Raw genomic sequence first — 25,094 nt, 5'->3', positions numbered from 1 at the left:
GAGAGATGTGGGGCTATGCTTGAGGCACATTTTCCTGCAAGAAGGGAGGTTTCCTGGCCCTTCCCAGGAAAGCAGCACAGCCACAGAGAGCCACTCCTCTGAGTTTTCACCTGTTCCTTTGAGGCAGACAAGTGCAGCTGAGGCTATGACGGGGAAACCCAGGGAAATCCTTTCTACTGACTCAGACAGGAGGAAAAGGCTTTCCTGCTATTAAAAAAGGAAAGTGTTGGTGAACATCCACCCACCCCAGCTCCAGCTCAGGATCAAGAAGTCAGAAGCCAGCACTGCAGTGCTGGCGTGGGACTGTGAGTGAACAGTGGGATCAGCACAGCTGGATCCCACTGACCTCTGGTGCACTGTGGGCAAGGACAAATCCATTCTCACCTAGCTCCAAGGCCTGAGGTCAGGGAGCAGCCTCAATCAGCTTGAAACCTTTCCAACTCCACAAAGCGTGCCCAGCCACATGTTAAGACCTAAAAACATTTATTATTTTGAAATTAAACACGTCCATGTGTTGCTTTTTTGCAGGCTCCATCCCTGCTGCAATCTGGGAGTGCAGCTCTCCCTCTCCCCCTGCCATGTTCCTATTCCCAGTAGCACTGCAAATGCCTTCTCTCTTCCCAAAGCACACAGTTGGATGGTTTTGGTGGGTTCTCAGTTTGCAGGAGGCCATTGCAGGGGTCCTCAGTAGCATTAGCCACACGGGTACGACTGTCTTCCCCTCAAACTCCTAATTTCTGATTCCAAAATGAACAGCTTCAGTTGCCTTCAGCCACCCGGATCGACTTCACTTCAATCCATGGCAAAGCAAATCCAAGGGCCTCCTGGCACCACGGGAGCTCAGCTGTCGGGCGTCCCTGTCCTCGCCAAATCACTTCACTGGTGATTCCCTCAGGGCTGCAGCTGAAAAATAGCATTAAATCCCAGCCAGCTCAGACGTCACCGCCTCTGCACGGCTTGGTGGGGGCTGGCTGGCAAGGAAAGGCCGGGAGCTGGAGCCTCTCGCTCAGCCAAAGCGTGGAGGTTTGGATTAATGGACTGCTTTTTCCCATTGTTTCTGGTTAGGGTGGCCATTCCCAAGCATGGTGGTTGCTCCACAAATGTAGGTGCACCCAGCTGGCAAGGTAACAGGGAAGGAATAAGGAAGGTTGTAAAAGCTCAGGGAAATCCCTGAGGCAACACCATCGTCCACCTTGGGTCTCCATTGCTGCTTTCACCCTGGAGTGCAAGTGCAGCACGGAGCTCAGCTCTCTGCCAGCAGCTGATGTGGGAGGATCGGATTGCAGCCCTGGCCGGCTCCCTGGGATCTGAAGGTCACCTCGTACCCGGCCTGTGCTGCAGGTGAAGAGAGTTCTGTTCCCACCTGGTCGGGTGGTGAGGTTCAAGGACACAGTCCAGAGGTCCCTGCCCACCCCCGGGAAGGTGAGGAGGGTGTGAGCACTCAGCCACTGCTGAGCTGGAGGGTGCAAGGGGAGAAGAGCAAGGTGGCTTCAAGCACACAGCAGCGGGCAAGAAAAATACTTGTCAGAAAAGGGACTTGCCTTGTCTAATCCTGAAAAAAAAATAATGGCTAATAAATTGTTATTCCTGAGTGCAGGGAAGCATAAAGATTGAAATAATCCAGTCTGAGCTGCAAAGTTGAGGGCAGGCAGTAATTGGCAATGAAGAAGTTGTATGTTCTTCCTCTCAGGCATCACCCAGAAAAAACCAGACCCCATCAAAGCACCCTCGCCCCACCCCTGTGGCCCATTGTGGTCGGTGGGGTGGGCAGGATGGCACTGGGAGCTCAACCCCGGGCTGCTCTTTGTGCTCCCAGAGCCCCTGTGCCTCTGCAGACACTGCTGGTGCTGGGGCAGGCGCTGTGCCCGGTGCTGTCCCAACCTGCCACCACAAAGCTGCTTTGTGCAGAGCTGGCCAGGCACATCCCCACCCTCCTCCCTGCTCTGTGGCCCCGGTCTCCCCTCATGCTGCCGGTCCTCCCACAGGCCAGGGAAGAAGGCAGGGCCACACCAGGACAGGGCACAACCCCAGTGACCCACCATCTCCTTCATCCCCAGCTCCTTTGTCTTCCCCGTGACCTCCGAGTGGGTCGCATCCCCCCAAACCTCTCACCCCACTGGGGTGGATCTTTCCCTGGAGTAGGAACTGGGCAGCCCAGGGTCTCTGGTGAGGTGACTGCCCCACCTCCCACAAGAAGTACATCACCCTGGTAGATCTCCCAGCCCTTTTATTCACTCGGCAGCCAGCAACCATCACATCCAGTCGACAGGAGAACCGTGGCCCAGGAAGCTGTGAAATATCCCAGCACTCCACAGGGTGAACGATGTGGTTGGGGCTGTTAGATTCTCCCATGTCGTTCCCAGTCCTAAAATAAGCCCTACAGGCACTAACCTCCTTGCAGAGGGGCTTCTGAATCACAGCTAAAAGATCCCCTTTCAGTTAAAAGATCCTCTCCATTATCATGCCTAAGCAGTTAAGAATTCCCCTCCCCAAAAAGCCCCGAAGCAGTTAGAGCAGAAATTCAGTGAGCAGCCAACCCAGCTGGGCAGAAGGAGAGTCCACGTGCAGGAAGCCAAGCCTTGTGCCTTGTAGCTGGCCGGCAGGTCTCAAGACTCCTTTCACCAGGTGATGCTTTTCTGTCCCTTTGCTCCTGCCCTGCATCCGCAAGAGCCCCAAGGCAGCATCTGCCTGCCGTAGGCAGCGTCCAAACTCCAAAGACAAGGGCAGTGCCGCTGGTCATGGCCTCTAGGCCCCGGGGCGAGCAGCAAAGCTGCTTCCTTGGGGACAATTCAACTGCCCAGCAGGAAGAGCCCAAGGACCGCTGAGGATCCCTGCTCCCTCCAGGGCAGACTGCAGGCTGTGCCTCAGTTTCCCCGCGGGGGAGCAGCAGTAAAAGCACGGGGATTAATGACACGGTCCCTCCCCTCCCCGTCCCCTCCATTGCCGTCACTGCCCTCTGAGAGGGCGGGCAAAGAGCCCCGGCGGCACCCCAGCCCCCCCACCCCGTGCTGGCCCTCAGGGGCTGTCGGCCAGGCCGGGGGCTGTGCCGGGGGCCGGGCTGGGCTTGGCCAGCTGCCGCAGGTCCCGCACGGACCTCAGGGCCCACTGCGCCAGCTCCCGCAGCACGCCCAGGCCCCGCAGCTTCTGCTCGAAGAGGCTGAGGCGCGGCAGGGGCGGCGGCCCGTCCTCCTCCTCCTCCTCCTCCTCGCCGGGGATCCCGCGGCTCTCCAGCCGCAGCAGCTCCTCGAGGTGGTAGGCAAAGGCCGAGACCTGGAGCAGGACAGCGGCCAGCGCCCGGCCCAGGCCCGCGTCGGCCTCGCCCAGCTGCTCCCGCTGCTCCTCCAGCATCTGGGCCAGCAGGGCACGGAAGGCCCGGTAGGCCGCCAGGTTCTCCAGCAGCCGCTGGGTGCCCGTCTGCTCGTCCCAGCGCTCCACCGCCGCCAGCGGCACCCCGTCCATTGCCGCCACGCTGGCCGAGGGGTCCAGGCCCTGCTGCTCCACCTGCAGGGCGAGACCCGCCGGGGATCAGCGGAGGCAGGACAAACGCGGGGGGATCCCCAGCCCTGAGCCCTGCAGGTGTCGGGGCAGCGCAAGCTTGCCCAGGTGTCAGCAGGCCCAGATCCAGCAGGACTCCGTGCCCCGTTCCTGCCGTGGGTCAGAGTCCTCGCACCCCAGCACAGCGGCCCAGATCCCACCAGTGCTCCCAGCCCCGCGGCAGCCAGAAGGAGCAGGGCAGACTCACGTAGGCGTCCAGGAGGTCAGCGACATCCGCACGCATCTTGCCGGCCAGGCGGATGCCGCGGCTGCAGAGGTCGCGCCGGAGGGCGGCGGAGGGGCTGTCTGCGGCCGCCATGGTCCGGGCAGCTGTCACGGCCACCAGGCTCCGGGCGCAGCACCCGCCCGGCCCGGCGAGGACAATCCCTTGCTGAGCTGGTGCATTCCAGCCGGGAGCTCCGCTCACACGTCTGCTGGCCTGGTTCTCCCCCTCTTCCGTGCCTGGGGCCTGGCACCACGCTGCAAATTCCCGCCTCTGGGATCAACAGCGACAGATTATTTCCCTAATTCCCCCACGCATCGCTACTCCAAGAGCCTTGCCCAGAACTGTCTGGCCCGGCAGCAACAGGCTCCCAGCCCCGGCTGACCCACTCCTCCCTCCCAGCCGCACAGTGAGATTAGCAGCACGCTAATCCCTCGGCTCATTCCAGAGCGCGGGAAACCGCTGCCGGGAAGAGGTGAGCAAAGCCCGGACATTGCTCAACACCTCAGCCCGGGCAGCCGGCTGGAGCCTGAGCAGGGCCGAGCAATGCTTGAGGGCAGCCCCCAGGCTGGAAATCCCGCAGCAGCCCCGAGCCAAACCGCAACCCAAACCCTGGCAGAAGGATCTGTGCCAGAGGCTTCTAGCCCCCCTTTCCCAGAGGGGTCCTGTCCTAAAGAGGGGCTGCAGATAAGAAAAGGTATCTCAGCCACCCCGGAAAACACAGGCCATCCCACAGGTGAGCTGTACACACCAAGACAAAAACAGCCCTTCGGGTTGGGTTGGTTTTTCCTCAGTATGTTTATTTTGGTTATGCATTACCCAGATCAAGAGTGAAAAAAAACCCAGGAGTTGAAAAGCTTCCCATGAATACCACAGTGTGCCTGGCTGGGGGTCCCTGGGCTAGGGGGTCCCCATGAGCCCAGCAGCTTCCTTGTCATGCCATGGCTACTGCAGAAGCTGCTGAGCTTGGGGAGCCCCCAGCCACAGCAGCCCCCAGCCCCAGCCTGGTGGCCCAGGGCCTCCATAGTACTGCCTGTGCCAAAGGGCCTCGTGCCCCTCCGATCCCTCCCCGGGAGGAGAAGAAAAAATAAATACAGGGGAAAAAAATACAAAAAAGTTTATTGCAAACTACTACAATAATTTATTGAAGCAAACTGCATGCGAGTGAAGGAGAGACATCGAGGGGAGGAGGAGCTGCAGGAGGGCTGTGTCAGTTTTAGGACTTTAGAGGGGCGTGGGAAGGGAGCTACACATCTCTCCTGCACCAGGGACGAGCAGGCTGTGGTTAGAGGACAGACAGGCACCTGGCCATGGCCAGAAAATTAAAAGGGAGAGCTACAAGAGGTGTCATGGAAGGACAAGGCAGGGAGCGGCAGGGATCAGAGGCGTCCAGGCTGGGAAGCAAAGGAAATGTTTGATTTTGCATCCCAGAAGTGCAGCCAGGGGCAAACCCTGCTCCACTGGGGCGGACATGGGACAACAAAGCCTCTCCCAGCCCGGTGCCAAGTGCTGGGTCACCAGAGGTGAGCAAGCCCTTGGCCCAAAGGCATTTTAGTCCCACCCCTCGACCAACAAACCCCTGAGCTCTCCTTTAGTGTTCTGTGCAAGGCTCTGCCCACCCCGCACCTCCCACAGGCACAGGGGCCGGCAGAGACACAGCTCCAGCAGCACCATGTCACAAGGACACAGCCAACCTGCCCCAAGGGCCACCAAGTGTCCCCAGAGAGAAGCCCCAGACTGCCGGGGGTGAAACCATCAGAGGTGGGCTGAACTGCTGGCCTCAGTGTGCTGCCCCTCTCTAGCCTGCCACCCAGAAAGTTTCCTGCTGGAAACCACACTAAAGCAACCCAAGCAAGACACTGGATCATCTCAACTGAAGGAACTGGTTTAGTTTAAGACCATTCCACCACAGACCTGCCACCAGGTGTGCTGGGCCCTCACATGAGCCAGGCTGCTGCCACAGCCTGAGGACATGGGATGCCCACACCCAGGGCACGAGACACCCAACAGCTCAGCCTCCGTCCACCCCAACACCAGGAAGTGCTTCGACTTGCTCTGACAAAAGTATCAGTCTAAGGGGGTAGGGAGAAAGGGGGAAAACCAGGACAAACAGCCTGAGAAAAGCCAGTGTATTTGGGCCACAGCTGGATTTCCAGGCATCACAGGGGACAGAGTGGGTGTTCAGAGACAGTTTCCTGTTAATCCAATTAAATTCCACATTTTATTGTGGTTTTCTAGACGCCAGGTACCTGATTTCAACAAGCTGCTGTGTGCTACAGGCCAATTCAGCTGATCCTGCACTCAGACAAGATACTTCAGCTCTGCTCCCAACCCCAGAAACCCAACCAAAAAACAAGCAAACAAACAAAAAATCAGGTTATTCTTCACCTCTTCCAAAACTGCTACGAATTCAAGGCCACTGAATCTCCACACAAAGTTTCAGAGAAGAGCAAAAAAAAAAAAAAAATCCAAGTCTCCATAGCAGACACTTCTTATCCTATGTAAACTTTTCCAAGGGCTCAAAGCTGCCCTAACTACACCAGCAGGCAACACCTGACCTGCCACGTTTCAGGGAAAGCTGGGGTGTCTGTGCAGAAAAGAGAAGCTTCCAGAACACAGCTACACAATCCCCCCCCCCCAAAAAATGAGGGCAGTGAGAAAAGCTGACAGCCCCGTAGTCCCACATCAATCTATTGCCTTGGATAAACAAGCCTGAGAAAACCATATCCAGTCCCTGCTAACTGTGTCTTTGTCTAGACCTGGAAAGGAGAGGCAGAGTTGGATGAGGAGCACCATATCCCCCAGCAGCAAGTCTCGAGTCACAAGAACAAGTTCCTGGCTAACAACATCCTTCCCCGAAAGGCTGGAGGCAAAACAGGCATTTAATGCAAGGAGCTCACCCAGAGCTGGGAGGGAGGGAGAGACAGCCCATCACTCACCTCATCCTCCTGCTACCACGCTGCTGCAGAGACTCCCACTGCACACAGGCTCTTCTCCAGGGGTTCTCCCTCTACTCTGGAAAAGCTGCGAGACACATCTGACTCCAGAGCGCTGCCTTCACCTCGGCTCTCCCAACTGCTGGCACGATGGCACTGGAGCTCCCTGCACTGGAGCCTACTGGGAAACAGCCTGAACCCCTTCCACGCCCGCCCCCTAAGAACAGAACTAAAAAATACCGACCCTTTTTTAAACAATAAATAAGGAATCTTGTTACCACAACACAAAAACGAAGCATGTTCAAAGTGCAAATTACTGTCGTCAAACTGGGATGCTCCTCCTTGCCTCTCCCACGCAGGGCTCCTGTAGCCCCCGGGCCTCTCCAAGCAAACATGATCTATGAGCCAGGGCGTTCCCTCCCTCCACTTCCTGCCAGGGCTGGAGCAGGGGAGCGCGGTGGGAGCAGGACGCACACTGCTGCTTCACAGCTCACCCTGCCGAGGGGCTAAGGTGCCCAACTCCCAGCCCCGGCAAGGAAGGAGGAGACTGCAAGGACCAGAGTGCAGTGGTGCATAGAAGTTGGGACCAGGGGCAGAGGGAGTCCTAAGGAACTTCTCCAGAGCATGTCCAACGCTTTTTAGTTTGCCGGTGGGGCCACGCCAAGGAGCCAGAAAGGCAACTGCTTTGGGGTAGAGCGAAGGGTTTCAGCAGCGCCCCTTCCCTTGGAGAAATCCACCACTCAATCCAACTTGCTCTGGCCGATGGCAGCACGTGCCCCTTTCCACAAAGGGGCCATGGGAGAGAGAGAAGTGGTTGGGAGAAAGAGGATGTGCTGTGATCCGCGCTGGAGGGGAGCAGACCCTTCAGTTATTTACTAGTATTGTAAGTTTTGTTTAACTTTCCTCTCTTTCGGTAAGTGCCTCCTCCTTTCTTTTTTTTTTTTTTCCTTTTCCTTTTAAATACAGAGTCCCAACTGTCCCAGCACCCAGGTGCTCCCCTGCCACTAGGGTCCAGTGGAGTCTGAATCTTCAATGAGCACCTCCGTGCTGGCTCCCAGCATCTCTGTGTTCATGACCAGCCCCTCTGGGTTCGCGCTGCTGCCGCTGCCCACGAAGAGCTTGCCGTCAGCCACCAGGCTCACGCGCTCTGCCCCGCCACAGTAGGGCTTTGGCATCCCCTCTGGGCTCAGCAGCAGGCAATCTGCTGGGGGAGCACTGCCCAGGGGGTCGGGGAGCAGCGGGAGGCCCTGGCCATCTGTGGGCGGCACAATGGCCTCGGGATTAGTGCCCAGGATATCGGTGCTGGTGATCAGGGCACCCGCGTTGGCAGCCAATGCTTCAGCAATGAGCACTTCCGGGTGACTCTTGGCTTTGTGGGCAACGACGCTGTCCTTCTTCTCGAATTTCTTGCCACAAATATTGCAGGAGAACTGGTAGAAGGAGTCTGCATCATGCTTCTTCATGTGCCAGTTGAGGGAAGCCTTCTGCCGACAGGTGAATCCACAGATCTCGCACCTGGGAGGGGACAACGAGGTCACAACAAAGGGACATCCACACACGCTCAGAGGGACAGTAGTAGTGAGGTGACAACCCAGGAAAACAGCAGGGGCTCATTAGTGTCACTGCAGCTCCAGCTCTGATTTTATTTACTGAGGGCTTATGTATCCTCGATCTGCACCAAGGCACTGCCCCCGAGGAGCAGGTGACACAAGTGTGCGTTCAAAGAGAGCTGGGACACCAGGAACAGGCTCCAACCCCGACTTCAGAGCTGCTCTGAAATGGGTGTTTTGGGGGTCCCTCAGAGCAGGAGGGTGAGGCACAGGCAAAGGTACTCACTGCAAAGGCTTCTCGCCCGTGTGGATCATCCGGTGCACTGCCAAGTTGTGGGAGCTCTTGAAGGCCCGGGCGCAGTACTCGCAGATGTAATCCCTTTGATCTGAAAGGCAACAGCAGTTGCAGCATTGCTCTCCCACAGACCTGCTCCCTTTCCCAACTCTCAGGTGGTGCAGGTAAAGCTACCCAAGAGGGAGCAGAACTACAAGTTCTGGGAGGAGGAGGTGTCCCACAGCCGCTGATCTGGAGAGGCGAGGCATGATTAAGACTCTCCTAAGAGCTAATTATCCACTCGGACCAATACTGAAAGACTGGCAAACTGGGATGTATCAGACTTTACCTGCAGAGGTTTATTCCTCTACAGAGCCCCTGAGTGATGCTTGCCAGAAGGAGAATTAAAACCTCTATAGTCCATTTCTTCCATTTATTTAAAAGATGGTAATCCAGAAGACAGTAATACCCTGCTGCTGCTGCTGCAAATCTATGCCACCTGACTTGGCTTCACTCTCCCCAGAAGTCTCAGAGGCTTTTTCATTTTCCCCCTGCCTGTTCACTGACCCGAAGTGGAGTTTGTACCTATCTCCCACTCCTCTGTACCTGTGTGATGTTTGGCATGCCGCAGGAGCTGCTTCTGGAGCCGGAAGAGCCGACCACAGGAGGGATGAGGACACACGTATTTTTTCTTCAGTAAGTGCTGATATTTTATGTGATGCTGGAAAGAAAGAGTGGAAATTTGCAGACTGTTCATGGCTGAGTGAACAGCAGACATTCACTCAAATTTAGATCTCCACTGGAAAATAAAACACACATGGACAGCCATCAACCTGACAGACACTCACACACACAGCTACAACAGGCCACAATGAAGTCTTCCAAAATGACCACGTCAGGAAGGGGTGTGAGTGCCAGTGGAGGCTTAGCTGCCTGTTCCAAGCACGCCTTCCCTGCCCTCCCACGTGCCACAGAGGAAGTGAACACTGCCACCAACCTGCAGGTACCGCGGGTGAGCCAGGACCGTGCCGCAGCCTTCCATCTCACAGCGGACATACTGGATCGGAGGCTTCTTCCTGGGGAAGCAGCAAGGAGAGGGGCAGAGTGCTTGGCTGCTTCTATAATCAGGTGATTCTATAGATAAAGATTCTATATATATTCTATTTAGAATCACAATTCTCTGTGTCTGATGTGTCTCATGCCACAAATAAAAAGTGCAAGAATAGCAAAGCACTGCTGCTCCACCTCTTCTCCTGCCACTACTTGAGACCTCTCCCTAGAGCTGGGAAAACCTCAGGAGACCCAGAATCCCCAGAACCTTATGGCTGGGCAATGCCATGGGAGGGATCAACTGAGAAGTTGGGAGGGGGCTGGTTCATGTAGCAGAAATCAAAGTCACACCTACAGGGGAGGGAAGAGTGGGAAGACAAAGCATGCTGCTATTTTTGTGTTTTATTTCCTTTAAGGTAGAGAAATGGCTTTCGGACAATCCTTGTCTGCATGTAGGACACAAGGGAATCAAGTCTGCAGAACAGAACTGTACTGAGAGGATCACTTACCTTCTCTTGGGCAGCCTTGGACTCTTGTCATCCTTTCTCCTCCTTCCTCTTCTGTAATAAGGATATAAAAACAGAACTGAGAGAAGCTTCTTTACATTAGCAGTGGGCAGAGACTTTGAAGTGTATGCTGTATTGCCTCATTAACAGCATAGTCTAGAAACAAAACTGAGTGCAAGCTGGAGACAGATTCAGAGGATGGAGAATTCCAGAGAAATAAATGTTTCACCTGGTTTGCTCTCTCAATACCTCCCATTTCCTAATGCATTTTTTATAAACATGTCACTTCACCAACACAGACTAGAACTGACAGTACACCCTATTTCCTCTGCTCTGTTGGGGAACATTCCACACCATGGGAACACATCCACCTGCCTAATCAGGAAGAATGGGATTAATGATCCAGCAGCTATTTTACAGGCCTCTGAATTAGCCACAGCAGCTTCTGTACCTGTCAAGACAAAAATCTAGGCTCTGTCTGAGCAGATCTGTGCTCACATGTAAACTGCAGCCTCCCAGGCCACAGCTCTGCCCAGCTCTGCCTGCCTGATCCCATTGCTGCAGAGACACTTGGAGCAGATTGATGGAAGTATTTTCTAGACTCAGCTGAGACATCTGTATTGATGGCAAGCCAGGAACACACTGAACACACACTCAGCATTCAAGCCAAGCCCTCAGAAGAGCCACAGGTTTTATTACGCACAAAAAGCAGTGCTCTGATTCAAACAACAAAACCTCTAGCCTCAGAAAGCAGTCTCCAACAGACAAAAATGTTCTCAAAATATCAGCCTCCTCACTCCTCTCCACTGTGAATCAGCAGCAGCTCAGGAACAACAAGAGAAATTTCACTACCAGTGTGCAGCAGGTCAGCAGAGGGAGCCCGGGCTGTTCCAACCACTCAGAGAGGAGCTGAGGTACAAAACCAGCTCCTTTTTCTTTTTTTTCCCTTCACACTATCCCAAAGAATGGCTTTGACACAGTCACATAAACCGATCTCCCTCTACTGCCAGGAGTAATGCTTCAGCCATGAGTTCCAGTGACAGCACACTTGAAGGTGTCAGGCCACCAGCGACTGACTGGGTGGCAAAAGTTTGTTGTTTCATTTCTCAAAGGCAAGGGGAAAACAGCTGATTTTCTTGAGCTCTGGTAAAGTCCCAGCTGTACAAAAAGGACAGTTACTACACACACAAGGTATTCCAGTGACAAGATATCCCAGTGTGCCCTCAGCACACAGCAGGAATGCTGCCCTCTCCCACTGGCTTTCAGAATCCACTTGAGGCATCACAACGAACCCATTGTAATGACACCCTGAAGTATTTCTCACTGTGTGGTCACACCCTGGGAGGCTGACTAACCACAGGATGATGAAAAACCCCTCCACTTAAGCTAAACTCTGATTTTTTTGTGGCTGAACCCAGGCAAGATGTGATGGCACAAGATAAACAGTGCTGCCCCATCAGCTCTCAGGCCCAGAGGAGGAAGAGGGGGATGGGGGAACCAACAACAATTAAGCACTGTTGTACACCAGCAAGAATGCAAAACACACAGCACACACTGGCATGTCTAACTGCAGAGTTTACTCACTTCCTTGGTGGTTCTTCATCCTCCTGAAACTCATTCTCTTCTTTCACTTCCACTTTAATATCTTTCTGCCTTTCTTTTTCCTCCTTCCCCTTGCTAGCTTTTCTCCTTTGCTTTGGTGCTTCTCTACAAAGATACAAATACAAGACATTACTCCAATACTCTTCCCACGGCTTGCTTTTTTACAAACATTTAAACTAAATCTGGACCCAAGTTCAAGTCTATTCTTCAAGTCCCACTTTCAAGCAGAAGTAAGAACCAGGCTTAGAGAAGCACCCAGCAAGGCATTAAAGGCATCAGTCCCCAAGAGAAGAACAGTTCTGGCCAATGCAGGCAGTGTTTAGAACCATTCCACCAGATCAACTAGCACAGGTGCTTTGGGGCATATTAAGCTAATTCAGGTAACATGCCCATGTATTTTTTGGTCTAAACCCCCAGTAAGTACATAATCCAATATACTTCTCTAGGTGAGGCTTGTAGGTCTCATCTCTGGGATCATCTTTGAAGGGAACTTCTTCCTCACTGATGAGCATTTCCTCATCATCATCACTGCAGGGAGAAAAGAGAGGACTTTGGCAGCAACAGCTTGGCCACTACTGCAAGAATATCTGTGCACCATCTCCCAGCATGGGAAGGACTCTATTACACAGCACTTCCCCATCCAGCAAGACTGGGAAAAGCTAACAGCTTGCACTGACCAAGGAGCACAATGACAACCAAAACAAGCAGTGCTGTGTCCTCTCCTGAATCCACCCACCCACAGCAACAAAGCTACCAGGTGGAATGCCCAGATTAAATCTTGCTATATCCATTTCTCCACAATATCACCTGACATCTGTGCACAGTGGAACTGCAAAGGCGAGGGGCCAAAGGAGACAGAGCCACTGTCAGTCCCACGGAACATTTCGCACAAGCATTTATTTTCCAGCAACTCAGGCCCACCTTGAGACACGGAACAGGAAGAAACACCACAAAATAACATGTCCTACCTGACTCCATCTGGAGACTGATGCTCATCTGTGACCACTGAAAGGAAAAGTCACCATTAGGTTTCAAAGTGTGTTCGCTGCAGTGAGCTCATCTGTCTCACGGTACCTCCGTCGACATTCAGAGCGGGGAGTGCTGGTGGCAGAAGGCACCCGTGACAAGCAGCACCACGCCAGCACCAGCCACACGCCCAGAGTGACACCCACGGCCGGCTCCCTGACTGTGCCCGGGCCTTCCATGCCACGTACCGTATTCCAGCTGGTCGGCGTTGGGCTCCGACTTGCAGATGAGCTGCAGGGAGCTCGCCTTGGATCGGGAGGCGCGGGAATTCTCGGAGTCGCGCTGGCGAGCGGCGGCCGCCGTCCGGCTGCTGCGCCAGCTCCGGCCGGGCCGGGCCGTGCCCACGGGAGAGCCATGGCTGAGCACGCTGGACACCTCCTCCTCTTCCTTCTCTTCTTTGGGAGCTGAAACAGCCGTTGCAGTCTCTTTTGTCATAGTACAAAATGCCTAAAGCCCGTCATTAAATCGCACCTTAAATCAGCCCTGCCCGCTGTACGAACCTGCTCGGCCCTCTCTGCTGAGCCAGGATGCTCCCCAGGCCCTCACCTCAGCAAACCTTCCCTTAAAACTCTCCTCACACTCCCTCTAAGGAAAGACACTAATGTTTAAAAACAGCTTATATTTCCCCTTGGATAAAGGCTTCTAAGACGATCTCCTGCTTCTAAGCACAACAAAAGAGACGCTCATAAAGCTGAGCAAGTGCTTTATGAAAGGCCAGCTTCAAAGTTGGGCCTTGTGAAAAGTCATGTTTAGAGAATCCCCCAAACATATACTTCACTGGAATTGTACACCTGGCAATATCCCTGAGGGATCTGAGCCGGATGTTTCTGGTGCTGTGCTACAGCAAAAAGCATCACAAATGCTGTTAGCCTGAGGTCTCCACACTTATTTACAGCTTGTACAGGTGGTTTCCTTTCAGCTCATGGCTGATCTCCAAACATGCTTTGGCAAGGTAACAGAACTGGCTGAAATGTCTGGTAAGCAAATGAATCCCTTAAAAACTAAAATTCCCAACTGCAGTTCGTTTGATCTCACTTTTTGGTGCCTGCTGTGACACTGGGCCTTCATGAACTCAGTGTCTTTTGGAATGTTACAGATGATCACAGAATGGTTTGGGTTGGAAGGAACCTTAAATCTCATCTCATTCCATCCCCTGCCATGGGCAGCAACACCTTCCACTAGTTCAGGTTGCTCCAAGCCCTGTCCAACCTGGCCTTGGACACTTCCAGGGATGAGGAATCCACAGCTTCTCTGATTCCTCCCAGCCTGCAATCTCCAGTTTTGCATCAAGCCTTCTGAACCGAATGATCCTTTTTCTCTGAGCATGTAGTTTGCTTTGCATTAATCACTGTCTGATCCTTGATTAACAGGGTCAGAATAAGCAACATTTGGCTGGAAAGGCCTGACTGGAATCCCGGATGTGAGGCATCACACTGTGCTGTAAACCATCGAGCTGCTGTCTTGCACGTATAAACTTCACCATCAGAGCATAAACTGCACCTTCTTGGCTTTCTTTAGCAGATCCCAAGGTGACTACTGCATGTTCTCAGTCCTCATGGTGAACATCTCAGGTTTTTGAATGCTAAATCAAACCCAAAACCACTTGAAACCATCCTCTAGAAATTCCCCCCTCACGCACTACCGTGTTGCCAGGGATAGCACACCCTGCTGCTCTGGAAGAGCTGTGTTCCCCTGGGAGATCGGGCATTCAGCTGATTATTCATCATTTTAAAAATCAGCCTCAGAGCCGAAGCAGACCTGCCTGAGAACACACCTGGACAGAGCACACTCCTCACCCAGCAGCTCTGCCTCCTTCCTCTAAGTGAAGGTGTTTGATAAGCCTTTTACCAGGATTTCTCCTTCCTACTTCCACTGCTTCAGCACAGCTGTCTAACAGCATCAGGGCATTTTTACATGCTGAGAATACACAGGTACCTCCCAAACCCCACCTTTAGGAGATGTATCAAGTATTTACTTTGCCACAGAACTCACACTGATACAAAATATAAAAAACCTTCTAATTCTAGACCCTCCCAACATGGTCCCTGGTCCCTATCCAAGGGTCAGGGCTGCACCAGGAAACTTGTGTCTGCCAACTGTTCAGCTGAAGGAACAGCTGGAACCAGCAATCACCAAGGCCTTGCCCAAAACACGGGAAGTCCTAGATTTGGAATAAATTTTTGTCTCTTTTTCCTTCATAAAAAATAGCTTAAGATTTTTGACTGGACGCCAGTCCCTGGGAGAAGGGACAAGAAAAGGAAACCTGGAAGGACACTCGTACTGAAGTTGTGGCTTTGTTCAGACAACCAAAAGACAAGACTCTGGGCACTGCTTGGCTTTTCAACAGAGCTGAACTTTGATTTATAAGGCATTTGAAAGCTTCTACTGACCCTGCAGACAATTTCAGAAAATACACATGTGCAATTAAGTGAAAGGAAAATAAACTATTAATTGCTAAGTTAAAAAGCTGTTATAAAAATAAATGCACCACAACATATGCACACCACTGAAATTTAAGGCAGTAATCACACAACGGATAAGGCACCAAACACCCCGTTTTATAATGGAATGGACAAAAATTAAATTCAGGAAAAATATCCAAGTGCAAAGCTCCATCCAAGGGGCTCTTCCCCACCACAGCACTGTGGAACTGTACAGATGGGACACAGGAAAATCCTTGGAGGGTTTGGGCAGTCTAAGCTATTTAAATTCAGTGCATTTTATAAGGTTTGGTTTTAAGTAATGACATTTCTCTCTGCAAACACTGACAAAGCCTTAAGGGAAAGCAGTCACTCCCAAAAGGAGCATGAAGCATTAAGAATAAAACTCCTAGGTATTATGTACAGAGTCCTCTCTGTACAAACCCATTTGGTACTACCTGAGCCTCGAAGTTTTCCATCTCTTTTTAAATCTGCCAAGCCTGTTTTCTTAGCAAAACCCCTGGATTTGAGAATAGGCTTCCAGGGAGGCGACTCTCCTGACCAAAACAAAATTATTCCCAGAAGGATACAGAGTGCTGTAGGAAGTCAGATGTAAATTCTACCACATAGAGACTGTAACTACACAAATTCATTTGTAAGCCGAGATTAAATGTTCTACTTATGCATCCAATATTCCTGCAGGCACACGTTGGGAAATCCTGCGACTGCATGACTAAGCAGGCGACAGGGAATAGCCAGGGAACACAGGCTGACACTGCAGCTGCCCCCCTGCACGCCGCTGTGGTGACAGTCACGCCCAGGCTGTGACACAACACACACACCTTCGGCTCTCAGCTCCCTCTAAACTCCCTGTCAGACCACAGCCAGAACTCCCATGGGGATGTTGGAGAAGCCTGATCCCATGTCCCAGGGAATATTCCAAACTGGATTTAGAGGCTGACAGTAGAGGCTAATACTGCAATGCAATGCAAAAAAAAAAATCAGTTCCATGTCAGGGAACACTAGCACAGAATTCCAGGCCTTCACTAGAACCACTCAGCACCTTATTCCAGCTCCATCCAGGGTGAAAGGACAAATGGGATTGTGCCTTCCAGGCTCACAAGGGACTCCTGGCTGACAAAACCCCTGTTGTGCAAGGAAAGCTGCTGCTTGCTTACACTGGTCTGCCTCCTTCAAAAACTTCTGCTAAAGCCCAACAGGAGGAGGAGGGAAAAGCCCCTCTCCTGCTCCTGCACAAACTGTCCAAGGAAGACACTCCTCAGCGTGTTTCCAGGTCCTCTCCAACCAGCACAAGGTGCACGAGGGCTCCATCCAGTGTGCAGCCAAGACACAGGAGTGTAGCTTCCTCACTTCTGTGCTTCTGTAGACTAAAAAGCAAACCAGAAACAAACAACCTCCGCCCCCCACGGCACAGATTTCCTCTGGCCCAGAAGAAGTCAGCACTTCCCAGTGCCAATTTCCACGCAACTATTCCTACTATCGTTTTGGCTGGAAATCTAATTGGGGAAAAAAAGAGCCCCAGAAGTTTAACAAATACTTTTTCCACCTTCAAGCAAAGCTGAAACTCTCAGAGTCCAAGTTAAAGGTTCAAATGGTTTGAGTGTAGAGAGCCCCCAAACCTGGAAATTTCAGTCTGACAACTTTTACTTCCTGGGGTAAAAATGGGAATATTCTGCCTGTTTTCTACTACTACCAATAAATATTTCTCCTTAAACCAAAAAACTAAGCATGACCATTAAAGTCTTAACTCCATCACATATGAAGCTAAACTTTTTTAGACATTTCAGCAACTATGCTTTGATGTAAAAGGCTGAAGCTCTGACATTACACTGCCCACCCTTCACACAGTGAGTGGTAAAATACACACAAGCAAGATCTGGGCTCAACACACAGCAGTTAATTCTGCTTCAGTCTGTAAAAACACACCTTGCCAACTGAACTGCGATGGACTTCCATACTCAAATGGAATAAAGACTTGTAGGAGGAAAGCTAAAGAGTTACCAAAACAGGAGAGTAACAACAGCCTCGGAGACAGAACTGCTGGTAAACAAACCCAGACAGCTCCAGCAGAAAGGGGAATTCATCTGCACAGGTGTGTGACCTCCTTTCCTCAGTGCTTCATTCTGCCACAGTTCTCTGGTGGCAGATCAAAAACAACACTACACAAAGCCCTTTACTTGGACCTGTTTCAGAAGTCATCACCAGGTAAGGAGCAAAGCCCTCTAACTTTTTTTTTCTTTTTGCGGTTGTTGTTTTTGTTTTTTTAACAAAAAATTGTTAAATAGGTGCACAAAGTTCAGTGTGAACTGGAAAACAAAAGTTCTGCTCCAGGTTGCAGATCCTCACAGCTAGGGCTTTTGTGTTGAGACCTCAGTTCTGAATCATTTTCTCTTTCACCCCTGAAGACATCAGCCTAAAAAATCATAATCTGCCAAAGCTAGTAAAGAACAAGTGTGAATATCTGAATACTCTGATTTCCACACAACTTTCCCAGGTGTCTTGAGGATCTTCTATGTTTCTGAGCAGAAGTGAACTTGGGATTTGCCAACTACTTGGGACTGCTGTGCAACAAGAGCAGTCAAACCATGGAGCAGCCCAGCCTCACACTCCAACAGCCATGGAAAGCCCGAGCGCTTTTTGCGACAGTAAGATTTTGCAGGTTGGGCACATGCCAACAGCAGCAGCAGCAGCTTATCACAGCTCCACAGTCTTGAGAGAGATTCAGAAAGAAACTGCACATCACCCAGCACTAAAACACTCTCTAAAAGGAAGAGCCAAAAGGAGGATTGGGCTAAGCTGTGGGACAGCCCAGACTTTCTAAAATAGAACACAACACCAGGAGTAAGTAATTCAGCTCTTACCTTTACCAGCGACTTTATCTGTGCACCTGAAAAAAACACAAAAGCAAGTGTAAGAGCCAGACTCTATGGGATGGGGGAAGCAACAAGGAACTGAATGACGTGGAGATGAGCCTCTGTTCCTCAAAGTCCCCGTGCCTCTCTATCGGATCATTATTTTCAACCCCTCATGCCAAGGTGGACTGTTTCACCCACAGGAAGCTGAGGGGAACTATAGGAATATCCAGCAGCAAAGGCCCAGCCATGCCCAGGGTAGTTACGACCGACCCAGGTCGATTTTGTGCTTAGACCGGGGCAGAGCAGCTGCACTTCTAAAGGCTCCAGTGTCCTGCTCAGGATCGAAGGTGCAGCGAATGCAGCACCTCCTCCCGGGAATGTAGACCCCACCGCCGCCCTGACCCAGACTTTTGGCAGACGGGCCCAGACCGCGCTGGCGCCGCGGGGCACCGGGACAGCGGCCGCTGCCCGAGGGCGCTGCGCAGCCGGCGATTCCCGGGACACTGCCCTTCCTGGGAAGGGACCGGCGGGGCCGGCCCAGCCCGGCCGGAACAAAGGGGCGGCGGCGCGGGGCACCCCGCGGCCGGAGGCGGCCCCGAAGCCTGGGCCCGTCGGCGCGGGTCGGGCCGCAGCCCCCCGCCCGCGGCCGCGATCCCCGGAAGGTGCGGGCGGAGCCCGGCGCTGCAGGGACTCACCCGGCCCGGGGGGCCTTCCTGGCCGCGGGCGGCGTCTCGGCGGCGGGCTGCTCGGCGGCGGGCCGCGCCCCAGGGCTGCTCCGCCGGCGTCGGGGATACTCGGCCTTACGGCGGCGGGACGCGGCGGCGGCGGCGGCTCCCCCCGCGGCCGAAGCGGCGCGGCCGCGCTCCCGGCCGCCCCTCAGCACCCGGCTGCCGCCGGACTCCTCCCCCTGATCGGCGGCGGGCGGCGGCGGACGGCGGCGGCCCGAAGCCGGCGGCCTGTCTGCGGCGGACGGCGGTCCCGGAGCGGGCGGCGGCTCGGCGGCGGCGGCCCCCGGCTGCTCGGTGCCCGCCGGCATCGGGGCGGCGGCGGCGGCGGGGCCGGGACGGCCGCGCTCCACCCTCGGCCGGGCACGCCCGCCCCCGCCGCCCGGGGCCAATCGGCGCTCGCCGCCCGCCTTCACGCGCGGCCCCTGCGTCCCGCCCCCTGCCCGCGATCACCAATCGGCAGCGGGACGCGGGGGACGGACCTGCCCCTCAGGCCCGAGTCTCCCCGCCCGTCGCGCTCACGCCTTTCCCCGCCGCTCGCGCGCCGCCTTGGCCAATGGGCAGCCCAGCCGGGCCGGGGCCCGCCCCCCCACCGCCGAGCGACCAATCAGCGCGCTGCTCCCGCGCGCGCCCCGGACTCGCGCCGCCTGTCGCGCAGGCGCCGCCGCGGCCGCTGCGCTCGCGCTCCCGCTCCCCCCCCGGCCGGCCCCGCTCGGCGCCCACTCGAGCGCGGCCCCCGCGGCCGCCGCCCCGCAGGCCCCGCCGCCCGGACCGCCCGTCCGCCGCCCGTCCGCCGCGCGGCCGCCGCCCGGCCCCCGGCACCGCCGGGCTCCCTACCGCCGCCGCTGCCTGCGCCCCTCCGCCTGCCCCCGGGCCCCTTTGCCCCTCGGGCGAGGCCTGGCAGGGGAAGCCGTTCGCCGCCCCGCCCCACGCGGCCGCTCCGTGCCGCGGGGCTGCGGCGCCGCCCGCGGTACCGGCGGGGCCTGGCGGTCGGGCCGCTTTTGGCTACCGCTTCTCCTTTAAGAAAAAAAAAAAACGCCCCGTCGGGCGGCGGGTGAAAGTCGGTGACAAAATGGTGGCCGGCGCAAGGGGGGCGGGGCACACAGCCCTGGCCCCGCCCGCTTCCGTTCCGCGGCCGCGCATGCGCGGTGCCTGCCGGGAGTTGTAGTTCCACCGGAGCGGAGGCCGCGTCGGTTCCCCGTTCCCGGCTTGTCCCCGCCCCTGGGCAGGAATCCCGGGAGCGGCTGTCCTGGGCGGTGCGCGCCCGGACTCTTCAAGGCCCGAGTCGTTCCCCAGAACAACCTCTATAGCGTCTGATTCTCCCACGGGCACTGCACTTAATACATTAAACCCACACAACATCCCAAATCTTCGACCCCACGGATGCAGAAGGCGCCACCCGGAAGCGGGTTTTGTAACGATCGCCACTCTGTTCCCTTCCCTGCTGTCTCAGCCGCCTCACTGTCCAGGCTCTTGGACCTGGACTGATCCTGCCACAGTATTCCCTTGCCTTGGCTGCAGTAGGATGTGACACCAGGGCTGAGGGCTGGGATTGGGGAGGAGGACTGGGGTATGTTTGCTCTGGAGAGGAGCGTTTGGCTGATCTTACCCACCGTTTTAGGACAGGAGAACAAAGGGTAACTCGTCCCCGGAACAAGGTGCTCCTCATCCTCCCTCGGGAGACAGCAAAAATCACAAAGGTTCAAAGGGCCCATAGCGTTCAAGCTGGAAAATCCTGTTTGCTGAACTGGTTCCCACCAGTGAGAGTGCCTGGTGCTTCCTTCTGCTTCTGCATTCCAACTCCTCTCTGCTTCTGCATTTCAAGTCCTGAGTTCTGGTATGTTCCTAAAAAACAAAAGTGTCTCCAACAAGTTCCTGAGAGAGTGCTAATAAACCCCCTCACTGTGGAGAACGACGTTCCTCTGATCCAGACACTGGGAAGGAGGAGAATATCCTTTCACAAAAGTTAAAGAAAACCTCGGGATCCTTGCTTAGAGTCTCCTCCTGTCTCTGTTTTTTGTCAGCCCCATGGCAATCTGTCCCTGTCATTGTCCTGACTGATTTCCCCTCTGCAGGAAAGGCTGGGGTCACTTAATTCTTGTTAGAACAGGGGTGCAGGGCTCAGGGCCTGGCTCAGCTCAGCATTTGGCCCCTGGGTTCTGTAAGGACAAGTTTTAAGAAGTTCCAGCGTCAGATGCTCGTGTGCACTCGGGCTCTCGCAACACTAAATCACTGAGAGAGCTAAAAATAGCCCGAAACCTTCCGCAGGCAGGAAGGTTCTGCTGTGGGCAGAAAGGGAAGCGTCTGACACAGCGATGCCATCGCCAAGCAGCCCTGAGGGGTGACACCAGCAGCGCCTCCTCTCTGCTTTGGGTGGCTCTCAGCATTCCTGTCCTGAAGCACAGCTGGATGCAGCGGATGGTGGCCAGGGGACCTTTTCCTGAGTCAGGGCTGGGCTGGACACCCCTGCTGTGAGCAGGCAACAAAAAGGTGTCAGGAATGAAGTGACCCCTGAGGTGGCAGCTGGAAGGGCTCAGCTCCAGCCTGCCCCACCCATGAGGGCTCAGCAGTGCCCGGAGCAGGGCCAAGGCAGTGCCAGCCTGACCCTTGTGGGTGCTGGTGTCTCCCCACAGAAAGGATAGAGTCTGTGGCTCTCAAGCTTTGCTCCCAAGGTTTTTCTGGCTGGAGTAAAGAGGAACCAATCCAGGACATGGTGAAGCTTTGGCAGGGCTGGTGGCCAAGGTGACAGAGATTTTGGTGACCTACAGATACTGCCTCCTCCAAACACCCAGACAAGAGCCTAAACAACACACCAAGCCACGTGCATCCACCTCTGGCATTAACATTCCCCCAGTCCCTTGGAGCTGTTTCCACATCCACTGCCTGCTCCCAGCAGTGCCAGGAGATTTCTCTGCCAAAAAGGGATTTGCTGGTACCTGGAAATCGATGACAAAGCTCCAGAAGTGTCCCACAAAGGCAAGGTTCTGCTGCAGTGTGACGGCACTGCTCCATCATGCTGCCACAAATCCATTTCCACCCAGCACGCAGACACCATCCCATGTCACACATGGCCAGTAGCTTCTGGAAAGGGCCTGGCTCAGCAGGACATCCACGTCTTGGCTTCTGGAGCTCCTTGGCCAACCCATTGGCCAGCTTCTCCCCTGTGCAGCCCCAGCCTGGGCTGTGTGTGGCTCCCTGTGCCCCAGCTGTGCCCGTCACACGTGGTGTGAGGCTCGCAGCCCACAGAGGAAACCCTGGGTGACAAACCCCGGCACGGGGGGTGGAGGCGAGACCGGAACACAGCCGGCGCAGCCTGGATTGCCATCTCAGCACCTCAGGCTGCTGCCCCTGCCCTGGGACCCCCACGCCAAGGCAGGATGGAGGATTTGGGTAAGTTGGGCCTCTCCGGAGCTGATCCTACAGCCCGCCTTGGCTTGGGGTCACATTTTTGGCACTTCAAGGGAGCCTTTTCCTTCCTGTACCTCAGGGCCGGGAGGGGATGCTGCTGAGGGGCAGCTGTGGAGCCCTGCTCCCTCCTGTGCCTCCCCCATCCCAAGGGACTCATGGGGCTGTTGGTCGAGCTAGCACTAGGCCAAAACTGGAGCAAGCTTGAGAACAGGAAATGGGCTGCGGCAGTGCCACAACCCGGGCCCAGCGGAAGCTGGGAGCCATACCTGGCCCGGGGTGGGGGAGCTGGGGTCAGGGAAGAAGCCACACTGCTGGGGGGCATTCCCTGTTTCCCAATGTGAGGGACAGCCAAGGCAGAGAGGCAAAAGCAGAAAAGAAAATTGCTCAGCCCACCTTGGGGGAAGTGATGCTCTGGACACGCAGGATGGGCCCAGAGTGAGCTTTTCCCTGCCAGGGCTTGTGCTGGGGTCAAGTTGAGGACTGGCAGAGGTTTCTTTGCTGGCCAGGGATGGTGTGTGGGGGCAGGACCCGTTGCCTCACTCTTTCGGAAGGTGGGCATATCCTGCACTGGGATGGGGCACTCAGGAAGGATGCTCAGGGTCTCTCAGGGCACTCGCAGCTGGCCAGCAGGACGTGCTGTGGCATTCCTTTTGCTCCTGAGATTTTGGGAATGGTACAAGACTGCAGGGTGGGCAGCTAGTGACTCTGGGGCCTGACCCGGGTGTCTCCGTGCAGATGCTTTGCTGGCAGAACTGGAGCAGAGCTCCTGCCTGGCCTCCAATGACCATGCACTGCAGGGACCAAGCTCCTGCCAGGATGCCCAGAACGGTACCCTGAAGGTAATGCCTGGGCACAGAGACCCCTCAGCTCATGATGGGGTGGTGGAGCTGGGCAGGAGAAGCTGCCAGGGGAGCATCCTGAGGGCTCTGTCATAAGGGCTTGTCCTTCCAGGTGCCACTGCCACCTCGAGCTCAGCCTCCAGGAGAAGGTTTGGATTCACTGTATAGGTAAAAATGGCCATGGGAGGGCAAAGCCATCTAGGGCTGTCCGTTCCTTGCTGGGATCTGCCATCCAGGGTCACCTGGGACAGATTGTATCCTGCATACCTGCCGTATTCCCTGCGGCGGCCTGTGGGAAAGGGCTGTGTTGGCAGGGGTGGAGGGGTCTTGGTCCCTGCCTTGGGGTGGACACCATACATCTCCCCTCTCTGCCACGTCCAGCACCCCTGTGCCAGTCCCAAAGCCGCTGCTCCCCTCGCCCCCACCCACGGAGGCCACCTGGCAGCTGGATGAGCTCCTGGCCGACCTGGGCCACACACAGAGCAAGGTGAGCCTTGGCCCTGGGGCAGCAGGCTGGGGTGCTTAGCCCTCACCCAGACCTCACCATCCTCCTCCCCAGCAGCTGGCAGCTGCAGGGAAGGGAGCTGGGGTGCCCACGGAGTCCTTGCTGGACAACATGCTGGACAGCCTCACGCGGGACCTGCAGGAGCTGGGCATCACAGCTGCGCCCGCCGGCATCTGCGCCGCCTGCCGCAAGCCCATCGCTGGCAAGGTGAGCCCCTGCCGCCACCCCGGCACCCCTGGGCATCCCCCGGAGCTGCCCTCGCAGCCTCCATGCCTCCTCCTCTTCCTCCAAGGTGCTCACCGCCCTGGGCAAAACCTGGCACCCCGAGCACTTCACCTGTGCCCGCTGCGGGAAGGAGCTGGACAAGGGGCCCTTCTTCGAGCAAGGCGGGCGGGCGTTCTGTGAGGAGGATTATCACCAGGCTTTCTCCCCGCGCTGTGCCTACTGCGCCGGCCCCATCCGCGAGGTGAGTGCGTCACGCCCCGGCCACCCCCCGCCACCAGCAGCCCCCTCAGCTCAGCTTTTCCTGCAGAAAGTCCTCACGGCCCTGGAGCAGACCTGGCACCCCGAGCATTTCTTCTGTGCCCACTGCGGGAAGGTGTTTGGAGATGAGGGTATGTCCCAAGGAAGAGGCGGGACTGTTCCCTACTCTTGCACTTACCTTACAGCTCCCCATGGTCTCTTCTAGCCACCTGAGTACTGCTGTGTCCATGTCCCACTGTCCCCAGCATGAGCCATCCCCAAGTGCATGCCCATCCCAATCCCCTCCCCACAGGGTTCATGGAGCGCAATGGGAAGCCATACTGCCACCAAGACTTCCTGGCCATGTTTGCCCCAAAATGCCAAGGCTGTGAGCGCCCTGTCCTGGACAACTACCTGTCAGCCCTGGATGGTGTCTGGCACACCGAGTGCTTCGTGTGCACGGTGAGTAGAATGGCGGGGATGCACGTAATGGGAGTGTTCCCAGGGCTGTGCCAGCCTTCCCCTCTCCTTCCCCCAGGAGTGCCTGAGTGCTTTCACCAGCGGGTCCTTCTTTGAGCTGGAGGGGCGGCCCTACTGCGAGCTGCACTTCCACCAGCGGCAGGGCACCATCTGCCACGGCTGCGGCCGCCCTGTCAGCGGGCGCTGCATCACGGCCATGGGGCGCAGGTACCACCCCGAGCACTTCATCTGCACCTACTGCCTGGGCCGGCTGCACAAGGGCACCGTCCGCGAGCGCGGCGACAAGATGTACTGCCAGGCCTGCTATGACAAGCTCTTTGTCTGAGCCCCAGGCACCCAGCCTCCCTGCCTGGATGTGCCCAGCATCGTCCCCACCAGCAACACGCCTGGCACTGTCCCTGCTGACCCGAACACACCTCATACCCCGCCCATCAACATCCCTGGCACTGGTCCTGTTCAGCCAACCGTCCCCAGCGTTGTTGCTGCCAAGCCAGGCATCGTTTTCCCCCTAGCTGGAAGACATCCCTGGCATTGCCCCTTGGACCTGAAGCAATAAAATACCTAGTCCTGCCTTTTCTCTGCTTACTGGTGGCTTTGGGGACAAGTGTGCAAGGCAAGGTGGGAGGGCTGGGGAATACCACATGGTTTGTCACACCATGTGGTGTGACACCACTGGGA

At 55.6% G+C, this 25,094-nt stretch overlaps 3 protein-coding genes and 1 long non-coding RNA gene across 6 annotated transcripts; 1 reads left to right on the top strand and 3 right to left on the bottom strand.

The window, feature by feature from the left end:
* Positions 1-657: 657 nt before the first annotated feature.
* Positions 658-2,918, bottom strand: LOC136362268 (uncharacterized). The gene is made up of 2 exons (XR_010743760.1): positions 1,193-2,918; positions 658-903 (listed from the first exon to the last, which is right to left on the bottom strand). It is a non-coding gene; the product is annotated as an uncharacterized lncRNA (long non-coding RNA).
* Positions 2,919-3,002: 84 nt separating this feature from the next.
* Positions 3,003-4,749, bottom strand: CNTF (ciliary neurotrophic factor). The gene is made up of 2 exons (XM_066320647.1): positions 3,743-4,749; positions 3,003-3,501 (listed from the first exon to the last, which is right to left on the bottom strand). The coding sequence occupies exons 1-2, from the start codon at positions 3,851-3,853 to the stop codon at positions 3,016-3,018; spliced, it is 597 nt and encodes a 198-aa protein (XP_066176744.1). The 5' UTR covers positions 3,854-4,749; the 3' UTR covers positions 3,003-3,015.
* A 108-nt stretch (positions 4,750-4,857) lies between these two features.
* On the bottom strand, positions 4,858-19,154 carry ZFP91 (ZFP91 zinc finger protein, atypical E3 ubiquitin ligase). Of its 2 annotated transcripts, none has more exons than XM_066320643.1 (11): positions 18,693-19,154; positions 18,004-18,029; positions 12,890-13,126; positions 12,644-12,680; positions 12,114-12,203; positions 11,658-11,780; positions 10,077-10,127; positions 9,515-9,593; positions 9,124-9,238; positions 8,530-8,629; positions 4,858-8,208 (listed from the first exon to the last, which is right to left on the bottom strand). In XM_066320643.1, exons 1-11 carry the CDS (start codon positions 19,031-19,033, stop codon positions 7,698-7,700), a joined length of 1,710 nt encoding a protein of 569 aa, XP_066176740.1. In that variant the 5' UTR covers positions 19,034-19,154; the 3' UTR covers positions 4,858-7,697. The 2 variants fall into 2 exon arrangements, with proteins under 2 accessions (XP_066176740.1, XP_066176739.1); XM_066320642.1 differs by having other exon boundaries at positions 12,890-13,105; positions 18,693-19,048.
* A 675-nt stretch (positions 19,155-19,829) lies between these two features.
* Positions 19,830-24,988, top strand: LPXN (leupaxin). 2 transcript variants are annotated; one of them, XM_066320645.1, is made up of 9 exons: positions 19,830-22,112; positions 22,866-22,969; positions 23,082-23,137; positions 23,351-23,456; positions 23,532-23,681; positions 23,767-23,940; positions 24,007-24,088; positions 24,250-24,398; positions 24,475-24,988. In XM_066320645.1, exons 1-9 carry the CDS (start codon positions 22,100-22,102, stop codon positions 24,739-24,741), a joined length of 1,101 nt encoding a protein of 366 aa, XP_066176742.1. In that variant the 5' UTR covers positions 19,830-22,099; the 3' UTR covers positions 24,742-24,988. The 2 variants fall into 2 exon arrangements, with proteins under 2 accessions (XP_066176742.1, XP_066176741.1); XM_066320644.1 differs by having other exon boundaries at positions 23,767-24,088.
* Positions 24,989-25,094: the final 106 nt, after the last annotated feature.

This window comes from Sylvia atricapilla, chromosome 6 (assembly GCF_009819655.1).
Source record: "Sylvia atricapilla isolate bSylAtr1 chromosome 6, bSylAtr1.pri, whole genome shotgun sequence".
NCBI lineage: Eukaryota > Metazoa > Chordata > Aves > Passeriformes > Sylviidae > Sylvia > Sylvia atricapilla.
Note: the sequence above shows the minus strand (reverse complement) of the source record. Positions and strands in the feature narration are given on the sequence as shown.

Bases quoted from the DNA above. Each gene is read 5' to 3' on its own strand.
- LPXN (XM_066320644.1), top strand. The intron at 23,138-23,350 runs GTAAAAATGGCC...TGCCACGTCCAG, and splicing joins GGTTTGGATTCACTGTATAG to CACCCCTGTGCCAGTCCCAA. The intron at 23,682-23,766 runs GTGAGCCCCTGC...TCTTCCTCCAAG, and splicing joins GCAAGCCCATCGCTGGCAAG to GTGCTCACCGCCCTGGGCAA.
- CNTF (XM_066320647.1), bottom strand. From the start codon at position 3,853: ATGGCGGCCGCAGACAGCCCCTCCGCCGCCCTCCGGCGCGACCTCTGC. The intron at 3,502-3,742 runs GTGAGTCTGCCC...CTCGCCCTGCAG, and splicing joins CTGACCTCCTGGACGCCTAC to GTGGAGCAGCAGGGCCTGGA.
- ZFP91 (XM_066320643.1), bottom strand. From the start codon at position 19,033: ATGCCGGCGGGCACCGAGCAGCCGGGGGCCGCCGCCGCCGAGCCGCCG. The intron at 12,204-12,643 runs GTAGGACATGTT...TTCTCCCTGCAG, and splicing joins CAGTCTCCAGATGGAGTCAG to TGATGATGATGAGGAAATGC. The intron at 9,239-9,514 runs GTTGGTGGCAGT...CTTTCTTTCCAG, and splicing joins CTCACCCGCGGTACCTGCAG to CATCACATAAAATATCAGCA.